Here is a 16,391-nt window from a genome sequence, read left to right as displayed (position 1 = left end):
AGAAATGTGCATTAAAACCATCTTTCAAGGTGGCACATATTGTTTGTGCATATTGTCAAGCCCTGGAAAAAGAATTTCGGGTCTGAGCAGGGAGAGTTGGTGTCTATCCCACTTTATTGTAAGTAAAATACTTCTATTTTGTCCCTGGAAAGTATTCACAGCGCTTCACTTTTTCCACATTTTGTTATGTTATAGCCTTATTCCAAAATGGAATAAATTAATATTTGTCCTCAAAATTGTACACACAATACCCCATACTGACGGGAAAAAGTTTTTTAAAGCTTTTTGCAAACTTATTAAAAGTAAAAATAATCCCATGTACATAAATATTTAAAGCACTTGCTCAATACTTTGTTGATGCACCTTTGGCAGCAATTACACCCTCAAATGTTTTTGAATATAATGCTACATGTTTGGCACACTTATCTTTGGACAGTTTCGCCCATTCCTCTTTGCAGCACCTCCCAAGCTCCATCTGGTTGAATAGGAGGCGTCGGTGGTGCACAGCCGTTTTAAGATCTCTCCAGATATGTTCGATGGGCTCTGGCTGGGACACTCAAGGACAGTTGTCCTGAAGCCATTCATTTGATATCTTGGCTGTGTGCTTAAGGGTTGTTGTCCTGCTTAATGCCCCAGTCTGAGTTCAAGCATTTAAGTCCCTTCTTAAAACTCATTTGTATACTCTAGCCTTTAAATAGACCCCCTTTTAGACCAGTTGATCTGCCGTTTCTTTTCTGCTCTGCCCCCCTCTTCTTCGTGGAGGGGGGGCACAGGTTCGGTGGCCACGGATGAAGCGCTGGCTGTCCAAAGTCGGGACCCGGGGTGGACCGCTCGCCTGTGCATCAGTTGGGGACGTTTCTGTGCTGCTGACCTGTCTCCGCTCGGGATGGTCTCCTGCTGGCACCACTATGGACTGCACTCTCACTATTATGTTAGATCCACTATGGACTGGACTCTCACAATATTATGCTAGATCCACTCGACGTCCATTGCACCGGTCCCCACATCTGCGGTCCCCTCCAAGGTTTCTCATTGTCCCATTGGGTTGAGTTTTTCCTTGCCCTGATGTGGGATCTGAGCCGAGGATGTCGTTGTGGCTTGTGCAGCCCTTTGAGACACTCGTGATTTAGGGATATATAAGTAAACATTGATTGATGAAGAGCGCTTGGAAGCAGGTTTTATCCGGGATGTCTCTGTATATTACTGCAGTCATCTTTCTCTCTATCCTGACTAGTCTCTCAGTTACTGTCGCTGAAAAACATCCCCACAGCATGATGCTGCTACCACCATGCTTCATTGTAGGGATGGCATTGGCCTGGTTTCCTCCAAACATGATGCCTGGCTTTCACGCCAAAGAGTTCAATCTTTGTCTCATCAGACCAGAGAGTTTTGTTTCTCATGGTCTGAGAGTTTTTCAGGTGTATTTTGGCAAACTAGGCGGGTTGCCATGTGCTTTTTTACTAAGGGATGTTTTTTGTCTGACCACTCTACCATACAGGCCTGATTGGTGGATTGCTGCAGATATGGTTGTCTTTCTGGAAGGCTCTCCTCTTTCCACAGAAGAATGCTGTAACTCTTGACATTGTGACCATCGGGTTCTTGGTCACCTCCCTGACTACGGCTCTTTCTTACCGATCGCCCAGTTTAGAAAGCCGGCCAGCTCTACAAAGAGTCCTGGTGCAAACATTTCTAAAAAGATAAAATAAAATAATCACACTATGGGGTCTTGTGTGTAGAATTTTGAGGACAAAAATGACTGAATGCAGCTAAGATAGGCTCCAGCACCCCCTGTGACCCTGAAAGGGACAAGCGGTAGAAAATGGATGGATGGATAAGGGCTGTAACATAACAAAATGTGGAAAAAGTGAAGCGCTGTGATTACTTTCCGGATGCACTGTGTGTCCCATTTTCCATCTATTTATTATCTATGTTGCTAATCAGAACCACAAACTGGAGCCTATCCCAGCAGGTTTTCAACTTAATTTGTTTTTTCCATCAAATTTGTAGAAACCACTTATCTGAAGCAAGCTGAAACCGTCCTAGTCCATTGACCAAAGGACTCTATTTTAGTTTAAATGAAATTGTTTTCCAGTTATCCAATATCTATGGCACTTTTCTTTTTGGTCGCCAGGAAGGTGAAGCCTCTCCCAGCTGACCATGGGCTAAGGACTAGAATGTGATGTGATCATTACATCCATCTAATTTATATTCCACTTTCTCTGGTTAGGGTTGCTGGGAGTCGGGAGCCAATACCAGGCTGTATTTGGTCTTACGTCACCTTAACACTCGCTTGCTTGGGGAGTGAAAAGGAGGAGAGAGTGAGGGGTGAGTACATTACATCTTTACAGCAGTGTGACTACGTGCTTCACATCCGTCTGACTAATTATTTTCTCAGTCGTCCGTCAGGTAAGAAACTTCATGTTTTGGTCTTTTTCTGGACTTTGTTGACTTTATAAGAATTACTGTGCACTGCTTGGCCACTTTATTAGGTACTGTAAGTGTACACACTTCAAGATGTATGTGCCTGTGCAAAAATGCTCAACATTTCTAATGCATTTTTCATGTGTTTATTAATGTAATTTGCCTCCTGTAACTAAATAAGGCATGTACAATACGAGTGACACTTCTGAGCATGATGCAGTGCAGGACCATGTTAGATACTTTTTAATAGTGTCAACTTCGGCAAGAAAGCAACTTGTCCTGCTGTATTTGGCGACGGCAAAACTTTTATTGCCCTATTTATAGTTTGGCACTTAAAACATCTTCCTTAAGTCAGCAGTGTGGAGGATGGAGGTTCTTACTCTGAGGACTGTACGTGTGCTGTTTAAATAATGTATCGCCTGTTCTTTAAAGTGTCACATCCTTTCAGCCAGCACATAAAGATTGATGAGCATATTGTTTATACATCTCAGAATTCCTCAGTCTGGATTATTTCCCTCTGAACTCCTTTCAAACAAGAGGGGTCATTCTTCAGTCACTTACTTTTTTGGCATCATCTCAGTTACAATAATTCAAAAGAAATAACAATTGTATGAAAGGATGCTGAATAGATGTGTTGTTCTTCATTTAACCACTGAAAGCGCTGTAGGCACGATATTGCCAGAGCAGTGAATAGAGTATGGCCAACTAAACGAGAGTCGCCATCTTTGCTACCAAGGACTTGTGCGACTGTGACCGGAAGCAGGGGTGCCGCTAGGGATTTTGGGTCCCATGAAAATAATCTTTACAGGGCCCCCTGTATTATAAATTCATCATCATTAGGGGCCTCTCTGGGCCCACTTCATCATGGGCCCCTAGAATCTGTCTCCTTTACCCCCCCTTTTCGGCGCCCCTGACCGGAAGCATGCAATTGCTGTCGTTTTCACGTTAGAGTGCCTGACGAAATAAACCAAGATAATAAATCTAAATGCAGTACTAAACATACAGCAAATTTATTTTATTCTTGTAGTTATTTATAGGCCTCCTTCAAAAGTGATTTTTTTTTTGAAAAGCTGGACATTTTATTGCAACAACTCAATCTTGCAAAAGAGGTGATGATAATGGGTGATTTAAATGTTAATTCGGAAGTTAACAAAGTTAGGAAAAAGGTTATGGATGATATGGATAGGACTCAGGTAATTAATGGCCCTACAAGAATTACAAACTCCACCAGCACCCGGATTGATTTCACTTTTACTTACAGGCCAGAAAGGATCTTGAAGTCATTCAATATGCTCACAGGAATGTCTGATCACAATCTTATAATAGTCACAAGAAAATTAAACAAAAAGCGCTTCAAACCCTTGGCCGCTACTGAACTCTATAGGATACCAAAACAGGAACAACAAAACTTCCAAGATTCAATCAAAGAAATAAACTGGGATGAATTGCTCACTGGCAAACATTTAGATATGGACTGTTCTAATATGGCCAACAAAATACAAGAAATGATTGTACAATTTACACGGATAATTAAACTAAAAGCTAAAAAGAATGGCCTTCCCTGGCTAAATGAATTTATACTGAAACTCATGAAAGAACGAGATCACTCTTTGAAGTTGTCAATCAAATTAGGACACAACAGACAACAATTTATTTAATTGATAAATAGGGTCGTGAGAGAAATGAGAAAAGCTGACTTTTTCATATCTGCCTTGAACAGTGTGAGGGGGAATTCTAAAATAACCTGGAATTATATTAAAAACTATTGGGTGATTCCCCAAAAAAACAAAAAAACACTAATGCAAATTCAATTAAATGGAAATGTCTTGACAGAACCTCAAGTGATGGCTGATGCTTTCAACAATTACTTCATTGAGTCGGTGTCAGAAATTTCTGATAAGTTTACACTAAAGCAAAGGAGTGAATACCCTGCATTGTCTGCAACGCAGTCCTTTACCATTACAAATATCACTGAGACTAAAGTTAGCGACTTAATTCAATCACTCAAACCATCTAAAGCAAATTATGTTTTTGGAATGGACCCCAACATGCTCAAAGATCTATATTCAGCTCTTGCCACTCCTATTGCCTCAATCATTAATCTTTCAATTTCATCGGGTCGCTTTCCAAAGACCTGGAAATCTGCTATTGTTACCCCTGTATTTAAATCCGGTGACTCAACTTCTCTGCATAACTACCGCCCAATAAGCATTCTTCCGGCCATTTCAAAAATCGCAGAAAAATGGGTGGCACAGCAGATTGTCCATCACTTAAACAGCAGCTCCCCCTCTCTCCACACCATGCAGTTTGGTTTCAGATCCAAGCATTCCACTGAAATGGCTACATGCCTCCTTATTGAGAAAATACAATTATTTCTTGCTAAGGGTGGAGTTGAAGGGGCGTTGTTTTTGGACTTCAGGAAGGCATTTGATACAGAAATCATTCTGTTCTTCTTACCAAGCTCTCAAAATTTAACTTCTCTCTAAATGCTGTAAACTGGATTAAATCGTATCTGCATGATCGAACACAATCTGTATCAGTTAACAACTGCAGATCTGACTCTCTTAGGCTAACCTCCGGAGTCCCTCAGGGGTAAATATTAGGCCCCCTTTTACTTTAGCCTCTTTATCAATGATTTGCCCACTGTTTGTCCTGAAGCTGAATGCTTAATGTATGCAGACGACTCGGTTTTCTTCCTTCATGGTCACACCAAAGACATTGTTGCTGCTAAACTCACTAAAACAATGTCCTATGTTACAACTTGGTTACATGAGTGCTCTCTGCAGCTTAACCTTTCTAAAACTGTGGGCATATATGTAACTAAAACAAAAAAAGGATCTTCTGACATATATTAATGGAGAAAGAATACACATTTTCAGCCAATATAACTATCTTGGGTTAATAATATCCAATCCAATCCAATCCACTTTATTTATATAGCACATTTACACAACAAGAATGTTTCCAAAGTGCTGCACAGCCATGTTAAAAACAATATTAAAAACAATATTAAAAACTATATTAAAAACAATATTATGCTACACCAATGACTGAATAAAAACAAAGAATAAATGAATAGAGAACCAATACAGAGACAATATAAAAAATAAATATGATTAAAAACGATTTTAAAGGGTGAAACCAATTAAAACAGTAAAATAGACATCAAAATTTATAACCCTAACCCTAACCACACAGGACAACAGAGGACAGAAGACCACACAACTCACGTAGTGTTAAAAGCCAAAGAATAAAAGTGGGTCTTTAGACGAGACTTAAAACACTCCACTGTGGGAGCAGTTTGAACATGGAGGGGCAGAGTGTTCCAGAGTTTAGGGCCGACCACAGAGAAGGCCCTGTCTCCCCTGGTTTTAAGTCTCGTCCTGGGCACCACGAGCTGGAGCTGGCTCTCGGACCTCAGAGCGCGCGCAGGAGTGTAAATTTGGATGAGGTCCGAGATATACTGAGGTGCCAGTCCATGTAAAGCTTTAAAAACAAACAGCAAGGATTTAAAATCAATTCTAAAATGAACAGGGAGCCAGTGCAAACTCCGAAGAATTGGGGTTATATGCTCACGTTTCCTGGCCCCTGTTAAAAGTCGTGCTGCCGCGTTCTGGACTAACTGCAACCGGGAGAGAGCTTTTTGGCTAATGCCAGCATAAAGTGCATTGCAGTAGTCTAGGCGACTTGAAATAAAAGCATGCACGACTTGTTCAAAAAGGTTAAAAGATAAAAATGGTTTTACCTTTGCTAAAAGACGAAGATGATAAAAACACGATTTTAAAACGCCATTGACTTGTTTGTCGAATTTAAAATCGCTGTCTATAGTGACGCCAAGGCTGGTGACTTTGGGACGCACATGATTTTGCAATGGTCCCAAGTCAGTGAGGGCCGGACCAAAAACTGAAATTTCCGTTTTTCCCTCATTCATTATTAAAAAATTCTGGGCTAACCAAGCCTTGACATCACATAGACAGTTGAGAAGGGGTGTCAGGGGGCCGTGGCCTTTTGAAATTGGCATATACATTTGGCAGTCATCTGCATAAAAGTGATAAGACACTCCATGTTTCTTAAAAATCTCTCCAAGAGGGAGAATGTACAAGGAAAACAGGATGGGGCCTAGAATGGATCCCTGGGGGACACCACAGTAAAGCGGAGCAGAAGAAGAGGTGGCGTCCCCCAGCCTGACAGAGAAGGACCTCTCTGACAGGTAGGATCTGAACCACTCTAATGCAGTCCCCCTGACACCCACACAGTCTCTCAGGCGGTCTAAAAGAATTGTGTGGTCGACTGTGTCAAAGGCAGCTGTAAGATCTAAAAGCACTAAAATGGCAGAGCTACCAGAATCAGACATTAAAAGCAAGTCATTAAAAACCTTTAAAAGTGCAGATTCAGTACTGTGCAAAGCCTTGTATCCAGACTGAAATGGATCTAAAGTGCTATTTTCATCTAAAAAAGGCTGCAGCTGCGCTAAAACACATTTCTCCAGAATTTTTGACACAAAAGGTAATTTGGAAATGGGCCGATAATTTGACAAACATGTCGGATCTAGACCTGTTTTTTTAATCAAAGGCTCGACAACAGCTCTTTTACAAAAAGAGGGGACCCAGCCAGAAATCAAGCTGCTGTTGATGATGTCCCTAACAGACAAGTCAATAGTGCCCCAGATTTCTTTAAAAAAGCGAGGGGGGACTGGGTCTGTGGGACAGGACGAGGGTTTCAGTTTGTGGACTATTCCTGTAAGCTCAGGCATGGACACAGGCTCAAAGTGACTAAACACAGCCAAGCACTGAGTGGCCACATTAAAACTCAATGGAGAGCGAGAAAGATTTGCCCGAATAAAAGCAACTTTATCGTTAAAAAAGGAGATAAATTTTTCACAAGTTTCACTTGTCATCTCCAGTAAAGTGGCTGGATTCGGATTAAGAACATAACTAATAGTATTAAAAAGAACACGTGGCTTGCTGATACTATTTAAAATTAAGTCTGACAGATATTTTGTTTTCTCAGCTTTAACCACACTTTGATAGTTCTGACAGTTTTCTTTTAAAATTTGATAAGAAACCTCCAAGTGATCCCCTTTCCACTTGCGCTCCGCCCTTCGCCACTCACGCCGAGCTGTGCGTGTGGTTTCATTGAGCCAAGGCTCCTGTTTTGGCTTTGGACGTATAGCTTTGAGGGGCGCTATACTATCCAGAACCTCAGAACATGTAGAAAGAAAAGAGCACATCAATTGTTCAGTGTCTGCAGAGTGTGATATACTCTGCATGGAAACAGTGAATAAAGGGGAGAAGGTGGCTGCGGTGTCAGACCTAATAACACGCCCATGACGCACGGCAAGCGGTTTCACATCAGGGTCCAAACTTAAATTAAACATAACAGGACTGTGATCAGAAAACACAGCATCACCAACAACGACATTGTCAACATTAAAACCATGAGACAATACGAGATCTAGTGTATGCCCACGTTCATGTGTGGAACCAGATACAGACTGTATAAAATGAAAAGAGTCAATGACATCCAGGAAGCTCCTGGATAGAGGTTCGTCTGGGCAGCAGGTGTGAATATTAAAGTCACCAACAATAAGAACACGATCATATTTGGGCAGAATTTCGGCCAGAAATTCAGAAAAGTCATTTATGAAGTCTTTGTGGTACTTAGGTGGTCGATAAACTACAGCACACAGGACGACATCAGAAAGACCCAGCTCAAACATGCATAGTTCGAAGCTTGAAAAGGAGGATTGCAGGCGGATCTGACGGCATTTAAAGTCATTTTTAAAAACGACTGCTAATAATAGATTCAGAGCTTTCCTAAAAGCCCATATTGGCAAATTGTGTAAAATAATCAAGTTTAATCTCGCAAATTTTCGTGCAATTCGAAATTAAAAGTCAACTGAAGCTGCAAAATTGTATTTGCATTCGATGATTTTCAGCCACTTCAACTATTGCCTTACCAGCTGGTCTCAGGCTGGTCAGAATTGAAAAAAAGACCATTGGAAATCTTGTGCAAACAAGCAATTAAAGGCCTACTGAAACCCACTACTACCGACCATGCAGTCTGATAGTTTATATATCAATGATGAAATCTTAACATTGCAACACATGCCAATACAGCCGGGTTAACTTATAAAGTGCAATTTTAAATTTCCCGCTAAACTTCCGGTTGAAAAACGTCTATGTATGATGACGTATGCGCGTGACGTCAATAGTTAAACGGAAGTATTCGGAACCCATTGAATCCAATACAAAAAACTCTGTTTTCATCTCAAAATTCCACAGTATTCTGGACATCTGTGTTGGTGAGTCTTTTGCAATTTGTTTAATGAACAATGAAGACTGCAAAGAAGAAAGCTGTAGGTGGGATCGGTGTATTAGCGGCTGGCTGCAGCAACACAACCAGGAGGATTTTGACTTGGATAGCAGACGCGTAGCCGGTGCTAGCCGGCGCTAGCCGCACGGATGATCGGGTGAAGTCCTTCGTCCTACCGTCGATCGCTGGAACGCAGGTGAGCACGGGTGTTGATGAGCAGATGAGGGCTGGCTGGCGTAGGTGGAGAGCTAATGTTTTTAGCATAGCTCTGTCGAGGTCCGATTGCTAAGTTAGCTTCAATGGCGTCGTTAGCAACAGCATTGTTAACCTTCGCCAGGCTGGAAAGCATTAACCGTGCATTTACATGTCCATGGTTTAATAGTATTGTTGATTTTCTGTCTATCCTTCCAGTCAGGGGTTTATTTCTTTTGTTTCTATATGCAGTTAAGCACGATGCTATCACGTTAGCTCCGTAGCTAAAGTGCTTCGCCGATGTTTTGTCGTGGAGATAAAAGTCACTGTGAATGTCCATTTCGCGTTCTCGACTCTCATTTTCAAGAGGATATAGTATCCGAGGTGGTTTAAAATACAAATCCGTGATCCACAATAGAAAAAGGAGAGAGTGTGGAATCCAATGAGCCAGCTTGTATCTAAGTTACGGTCAGAGCGAAAAAAGATATGTCCTGCACTGCACTCTAGTCCTTCACCTGAGGAGGTTAAACTGGTCACAATTTACAAGGCCTTCACAAAAACATTCATAATGTGGCTTACAGTATCTACGCCTATAGCTGCCAGCACTAAAAGACGAGCCTGTTTTGATGCTAAGTTAAATGTTATGTTGTGATGTTGTATTTAATTTTTTAACATGTTGTATATGTATTGTGTGCTTTTTTTCTTTTGCTCTCTCTTTCTTTTCTTTTTCTTTTAAATTGTAATTTTACTGCCTTTTTTTACATCATGGCCAGGAGACTACAGATGAAAACTAGCCTTCTGGCTAATTCTGGCTTTTTTAACCATGTGTAGTCATGTGTTTTATGAAATTGCATTGTCCCCTTTGAAATAAACTAATCTAATCTAATCTAATAATCTAACATACATTTAACATAAAACATGCTTTTAATTTGTCAAAGTATAATTTTGCAGCCCTATCTGATGCACTCTGCCTCTGCATTCATGCAGTGTTCAGAGCACCCTAACACGCACCTGACGGTGCAATGAACATACACAGAATGACCAAAAACATAATTTATTGCTCTCATAATGCCAAACCATTAGCTTTGGACCAACGATGCTGGAGAAATTATGACTTTTGTGTTACCATGAATTGATTAACGTGGACCCGGACTTAAACATGTAAAAAAACTTGTTCGGGTGTTACCATTTAGTGGTCAATTGTACGGAATATGTACTGTACTGTGCAATCTACTAATAAAAGTTTCAATCAATCAATCAATCACTCAATCAAGTAAAATGTGGTGGCTGCCTCCAGTGTATTGTTTGTAATCACTGGACTGCCTGTGCTTTTAGACTTAGACAAACGTTATTGATCCACTATCATCTATTACTACACCAAAATTGGTTTTGTTTACTCTTACAATGTCAACTCCATCCATTTGTGTTTGAATTTAATTTCCACTGTTACCGAATTGCATTATTTTGGTTTTACTGAGATTCAATGACAGTCTTTTTTTGGTCAAACTATCTCTTTAATTTGTTAATTTCTTCTGTTATTATTTGTATTAGCTTCTGTGTGTTCTCTCCTGAACAAAACGCAGACGTTGTGTTGTGTGTTTAACTCGCACAAGACACTGCAGCTTTCCAGTGTTGATGCAAACCTTCTTTTCCCATACTTGTCTTCTTTCACGGTTGTGGGGAAAGCGATGTAAAAGCTTTCCACAATTCACGCGGGAGGAGCAGCCCCATGCTGCACAACGGGGCATTTTTACACAGCGAAAAGCTAACAAAAAAGCGTTGCAGACCCATAGTCAAAGTTTGTAGCAGTCATGGCATGGCGCCCTGTAGTCATGTGAGTGACTTTTGACCAATCATTGAGTAGATCGCCTGAAACCGTTGGCCATTCGTTCTCTATCCATGACTCTGTATATTGCTATGCCAGTCATATTAATTAATCCATCCATCCATTTTCTACCGCTTGTCCCTTTTGGGGTCGCGGGGGGTGCTGGAGCCTATTTCAGCTGCATTCGGGCGGAAGGCCGGGTACACCCTGGACAAGTCGCCACCTCATCACAGGGCCAACACAGATAGACAGACAACATTCACACTCACATTCACACACTAGGGTCAATTTAGTGTTATAATGGAATAATAATATTATACAGTACTTGAAACACAACTAAAGGTTAATCTAAACTATTTGGACTCATTAACTATTGTTAAGATAACTTGCAGTATAGTATAGTGGGGTGTGTTTATATAGTATTGTATTTTTTCAGGTTTTTTTTTGGGGGGGGGGAGTAGTTTTTTTTACCTCCATTTTAAATTGTATACATTTTAGTTCCTATAAAGTGTTAAAAGTGTAACCCTTACCAATTGATTTGAATGTTTTATTATTATCATCATACAAATACTTTTTATTTATTATGTTCCTATTTATTTGTATCTAAAAATAAATAATGCAGTTAATCTGCTCCATTTTAGAGGGCCTATCCTAATAAAACATATACATGATATTTTACAGTAAATGTTTGTGATTCTTGAATGATTATAATATGTACGTTTTTCCTTATGTAATGATAATGATAAATGGGTTATACTTGTATAGCGCTTTTCTACCTTCAAGGTACTCAAAGCGCTTTGACAGTATTTCCACATTCACCCATTCACACACACATTCACACACTGATGGAGGGAGCTGCCATGCAAGGCGCTACTAGCACCCATCAGGAGCAAGGGTGAAGTGTCTTGCCCAAGGACACAACGGACGTGACTAGGATGGTAGAAGGTTGGGATTGAACCCCAGTAACCAGCAACCCACCGAATAGAATATTGTGCAAAGGTTTATTACAGCAATTATATATACATAGTGAAACTAATATATGACAGAGTGCATCAGGAAAGTATTCACAATTGAATACATTCATTTTTGTCTTCAAAATTCTACACACAATACCACATAATAACAATGTGAAAAAGTTGTTTTAGAAATGTTTGCAATTTATTTTTTTATTTTTTTAAACTAAGAAATCAGTCTCTGTCATGAAGCTCAAAAGTGAGCTAAGGGGCATCTTGTTTTAACTGATGTTCCTACAGCTTAATTGGAGTCCACCTGTGGTAAATTCAGTTGATTGGACTATAATTGAAAAGGCATGCACCTGTCTATATATATATAATGTCCCGCACTTGAAAGTGCATGGCAGAGCACAAACCAAGAATGAAGTTGTAGGAATTGTCTGTAAATGTCCGAGACGGGATTGTCTCAAGGCACAAATATTGGGAAGGGTACAGAAAATATCTGCTGCCTTCAAGTTCCCAAGGAGTACAGTAGACTTCATGATCCGTAAATGGAGAAAAACTGGAACCACCAGGACTCTTACTAGAGCTGGCCGTCCAAACTGAGCGAACGTGGGAGAAGGGCCCTAGTCAGGGAGGTGACCAAGAACCCGATGGTCATCTGTCAGAGCTACAGCATTCCTCTGTGGAGAGAAAAGAACATTCCAGAAGGACAAAATGCGCCTGAAAGACTCTCTGACCAAGAGAAACAAACTTCTCTGGTCTGAGGAGACAAAGATTGAACTCTGGCGTGAATGTCAGGCATCATGTTTGGAGGAAACCAGGCTCCGGTCATCACCAGGCCAATACCACCCCTACAGTGAAGCATGGTGGTGGCAGCATCATGCTGTGGGGATGTTTTTCAGTGGCAGGAACCGGCAGACAAGTCGGGATAGAGCGAAAGCTGAATGCAGCAATGTACAGAGACATCCTGAATGAAAACCTGCTCCAGAGTGTTTTTGAACTTAGGCTGGGGTGATGGTTCATCTTTCAGCAGGACAATGACCCCCCTAAGCACACAGCCAAGTTATCAAATGAATGGCTTTAGGACAACTATAAATATCCTTGAGTGGCCCAGCCAGAGCCCTGACTTAAATCAGATAGAACATCTCTGGAGAGATCTGAAAATGGATTTGCACCGACGCTTCCCGTCCAACCTGATGGAGCTTGAGAGGTGCTGCAAAGAAGAATGGTCGAAACTGCCCAAAGATAGGTGTGCCAAGCTTGTAGTATCATATTCAAAAAGACTTGAGGCCGTAATTGCTGCCAAAGGTGCATCAACAAAGTATTGAGCAAAGGCTATGAAAACTTAAGTACACGTGATTTCTTATTTTTTATTAATTTGCAAAAATTTCACATTGTCATTGTGGGGTATTGTGTGTAGAAGTTTGAGGACAAAAATAAATATATTCAATTTTGGAATAAGGCTGTGACATAACAAAATGTGGAAAAAGGAAAGCGTTGTGATACTTTCCGCCAGCACTGTTGGTTCAGAAAATGCAAATCAAGATATTTCAAGCCATCTTTTTATATAAATTTGATAATTATGGCTTACAGCTTATGAAAACCTCGAATTGAAAATCTTGGAAAATTTGGGGTTTTAAATAACTGTAAAACAGGATCATCAAAATGAAAATAAAATAAAGAAAGACTGGACATATCTCACTTTACATGTAATGAGTTCATACAACCAAGGTGTGAATGAATGATGACTTCTCTGTGAGCGCTTTGAGTATCTAATAATAGAAAAGCGCTATATAAAATCTAATCCATTATTATTATTATTATTATTATTATATCAGTATATATTAGTTTCACATTTGAAGTTGAATTGCACGATAATCACATGTTTGGAGTTTCACTGCATATACAGTATATATATATATATATATATATATATATATATATATATATATATATATATATATATATATATATATATATATATATATATATATATATATATATATATATATATATATATATATATATATATATATATATATATATATATATATATATATATATATATATATATATATATATATTAGGGGTGTGGGAAAAAATCGATTTGAATTCGAATCGCGATTCTCACGTTGTGCGATTCAGAATCGATTCTCATTTTTAAAAAACCCGATTTATTTTTATTTTTTTGTAAATTTGTATTTTTTTATTTTTTTTAAATTAATCAATCCAACAAAACAATACACAGCAATACCATAACAATGCAATCCAATTCCAAAACCAAACCCGACCCAGCAACACTCAGAACTGCAATAAACAGAACAATTGAGAGGAGACACAAACACGACACAGAACAAACCAAAAGTAGTGAAACAAAAATGAATATCATCAACAACAGTATCAATATTAGTTACAATTTCAACATAGCAGTGATTAAAAATCCCTCATTGACATTATCATTAGACATTTATAAAAAGAAAATAATAAAAAAAGAACAATAGTGTCACAGTGGCTTACACTTGCATCACATCTCATAAGCTTGACAACACACTGTGTCCAATATTTTCACAAATATAAAATAAGTCATATTTTTAGTTCATTTAATAGTTAAAACAAATTTACATTATTGCAATCAGTTGATAAAACATTGTCCTTTACAATTATAAAAGCTTTTTACAAAAACCTACTACTCTGCTTGCATGTCAGCAGACTGGGGTAGATCCTGCTGATATCCTATGTATTGAATGAATAGAGAATCCTTTTGAATCAGGAAAAAATCGTTTTTGAATCGAGAATTGTGTTGAATTGAAATAAAAAATCGATTTTGAATCGAATCGTGACCAAAGATTCACAGCCCTTATATATATATATATATATATATATATATATATATATATATATATATATATATATATATATATATATATATATATATATATATATATATATATATATATATATATATATATATATATATGAAATAGTTCTAATAAAAGCATACTGTTGTGAGGGACATTTTAAAAATCTACCAATTTTGGTTCCCTGCCAGAGAAAGTTAAAATTCTACATTACGTTACGTTGTATATTTAATTTTTATATTTGTGACTTTATTATATATTTTTTCATTATTATCATGTATATTGGTGGTTAAGACATGAGCTTTACTCGACAAGGCACCATACATGCTTCCATGCTTGATCAAGTGACACAGTTCTACAATACTGTACATTTCTTTTTTTAAACATATGTTTTTTATTATTATTATAATCATTTATTATTTTTACATTATTAGATATACTTTGGCCTTTACCAAATATGGTTCCATGCTTAAAAAAGTAAAAACATTGTATAATACTGTACATTTTTCAAACATGATTATTAATCTCATTTGATATTTCTACATTTTTATTAAATATATTTTTGGCTTTATAGAAGTCAGCGCCAAAGGTGCCAAATATGGTTCCATGCTTGATAAAGTGTTACAATTCTACAATACTATTTATTTGTATTTTTATTCTTAATATTTAATATTTTTTACATTATTAGGCTTAGTTTTTGGCTTGAAGAAGTGAACGCCATTTTAAAAAGATACCAAATATGGTTCCATGCTTGATTAAGTGATACAACTTAAAAACAAATGTTTATTATTATTTATACATTTTACATTATTAAATATATTTTGGTCTTAACCAAATACACTTTCAATGCTTAATAAAATGATAAAAGTATACCATACTATAGATTTTATACACATGTTTAATACTCTTATTAGATATTTTTACATTATTATATATATTTTGGCCTTTACCAAATATGGTACCATGTTAAGAAAGTGATAGCAGTATACAATACTGTACATTTTTTAAACATGTTTATCAATCTTATTTGATATTTTTACATTATTATTAGATATAATTTTGGCTTTAAAGAAGTGAGCTCCATTTGAAAAAAGGTAGCAAATATAAAGTGTTACAATTCTACATTAATATTTATTTTTTTGTTATTCTTAATATTTCATATTTGTACATTACTAGGTATAGTTTTTGGCTTGAAGAAGTGAACGGCATTTTAAAAAGGTACTGAAAAATACTGTACATGTATTTTTTAAACATATTCTTATTTGATATGTTTACCTTCTGGTGATATATATGAAGTGAACTCTATCTTACAAATGACAAAATATGGTTCGATGCCTAATAAAGCGATACAATTATGCAGTACCGCACATTTTTTAAAACATGTTTATTATTCTTATAAATTGGTGTTTTTACATTATTGTTTGATATATATTTAGGCCTTGAAGAAATTATCTCCATTTTAAAAAGGTAGTAAATAGAGTTCTACGCTTAATAAAGTGTTCCTCCTCAGCTCCCTCCCAATGGAGCTTCTTCTTGACACCGCCGCCACCTCTATGTCTGAGACCCCCGTGACCTCTGACACTGCTAACTGCAGCGGGTGGGGGGCGCCCTACCTGCACAAGTTAGCTCACCTGGACATGCAGCTGTATTACGACTTCTACGCTGTGTGGGTCTCCCTCATGGTGAGGCCATGGAGAAACAAAACATGAATGTGTGCACATTTACATATATCTGCATAATGATTTGACCTGGCAGGTGTGCAACGGCGTGATGCTGGTGCTGGGCGTGGTCCTCAACGGCCTGGCTCTGTACGTCTTCTGCGGC

The 16,391-nt window shown here is 38.2% G+C and overlaps 1 protein-coding gene across 2 annotated transcripts in view; it reads left to right on the top strand.

Moving 5' to 3' along the window:
• The window catches only part of LOC133655914 (G-protein coupled receptor 20), a 17,637-nt gene continuing 1,246 nt past the window's right edge, over nt 1-16,391 (top strand). For both annotated transcript variants that reach the window (XM_062056548.1, XM_062056547.1), the window contains exons 1-4: nt 1-118; nt 2,228-2,325; nt 16,078-16,249; nt 16,323-16,391. The exon at nt 16,323-16,391 is cut by the window's right edge. In XM_062056548.1, coding sequence (XP_061912532.1) covers nt 16,088-16,249; nt 16,323-16,391 — 231 coding nt within the window. In that variant the 5' untranslated portion in view covers nt 1-118; nt 2,228-2,325; nt 16,078-16,087. The remainder of the gene's footprint in view (nt 119-2,227; nt 2,326-16,077; nt 16,250-16,322) is intronic.

Source organism: Entelurus aequoreus, linkage group LG08 (assembly GCF_033978785.1).
Source record: "Entelurus aequoreus isolate RoL-2023_Sb linkage group LG08, RoL_Eaeq_v1.1, whole genome shotgun sequence".
NCBI lineage: Eukaryota > Metazoa > Chordata > Actinopteri > Syngnathiformes > Syngnathidae > Entelurus > Entelurus aequoreus.
This window is presented reverse-complemented; position numbering and strand designations above follow the sequence as displayed.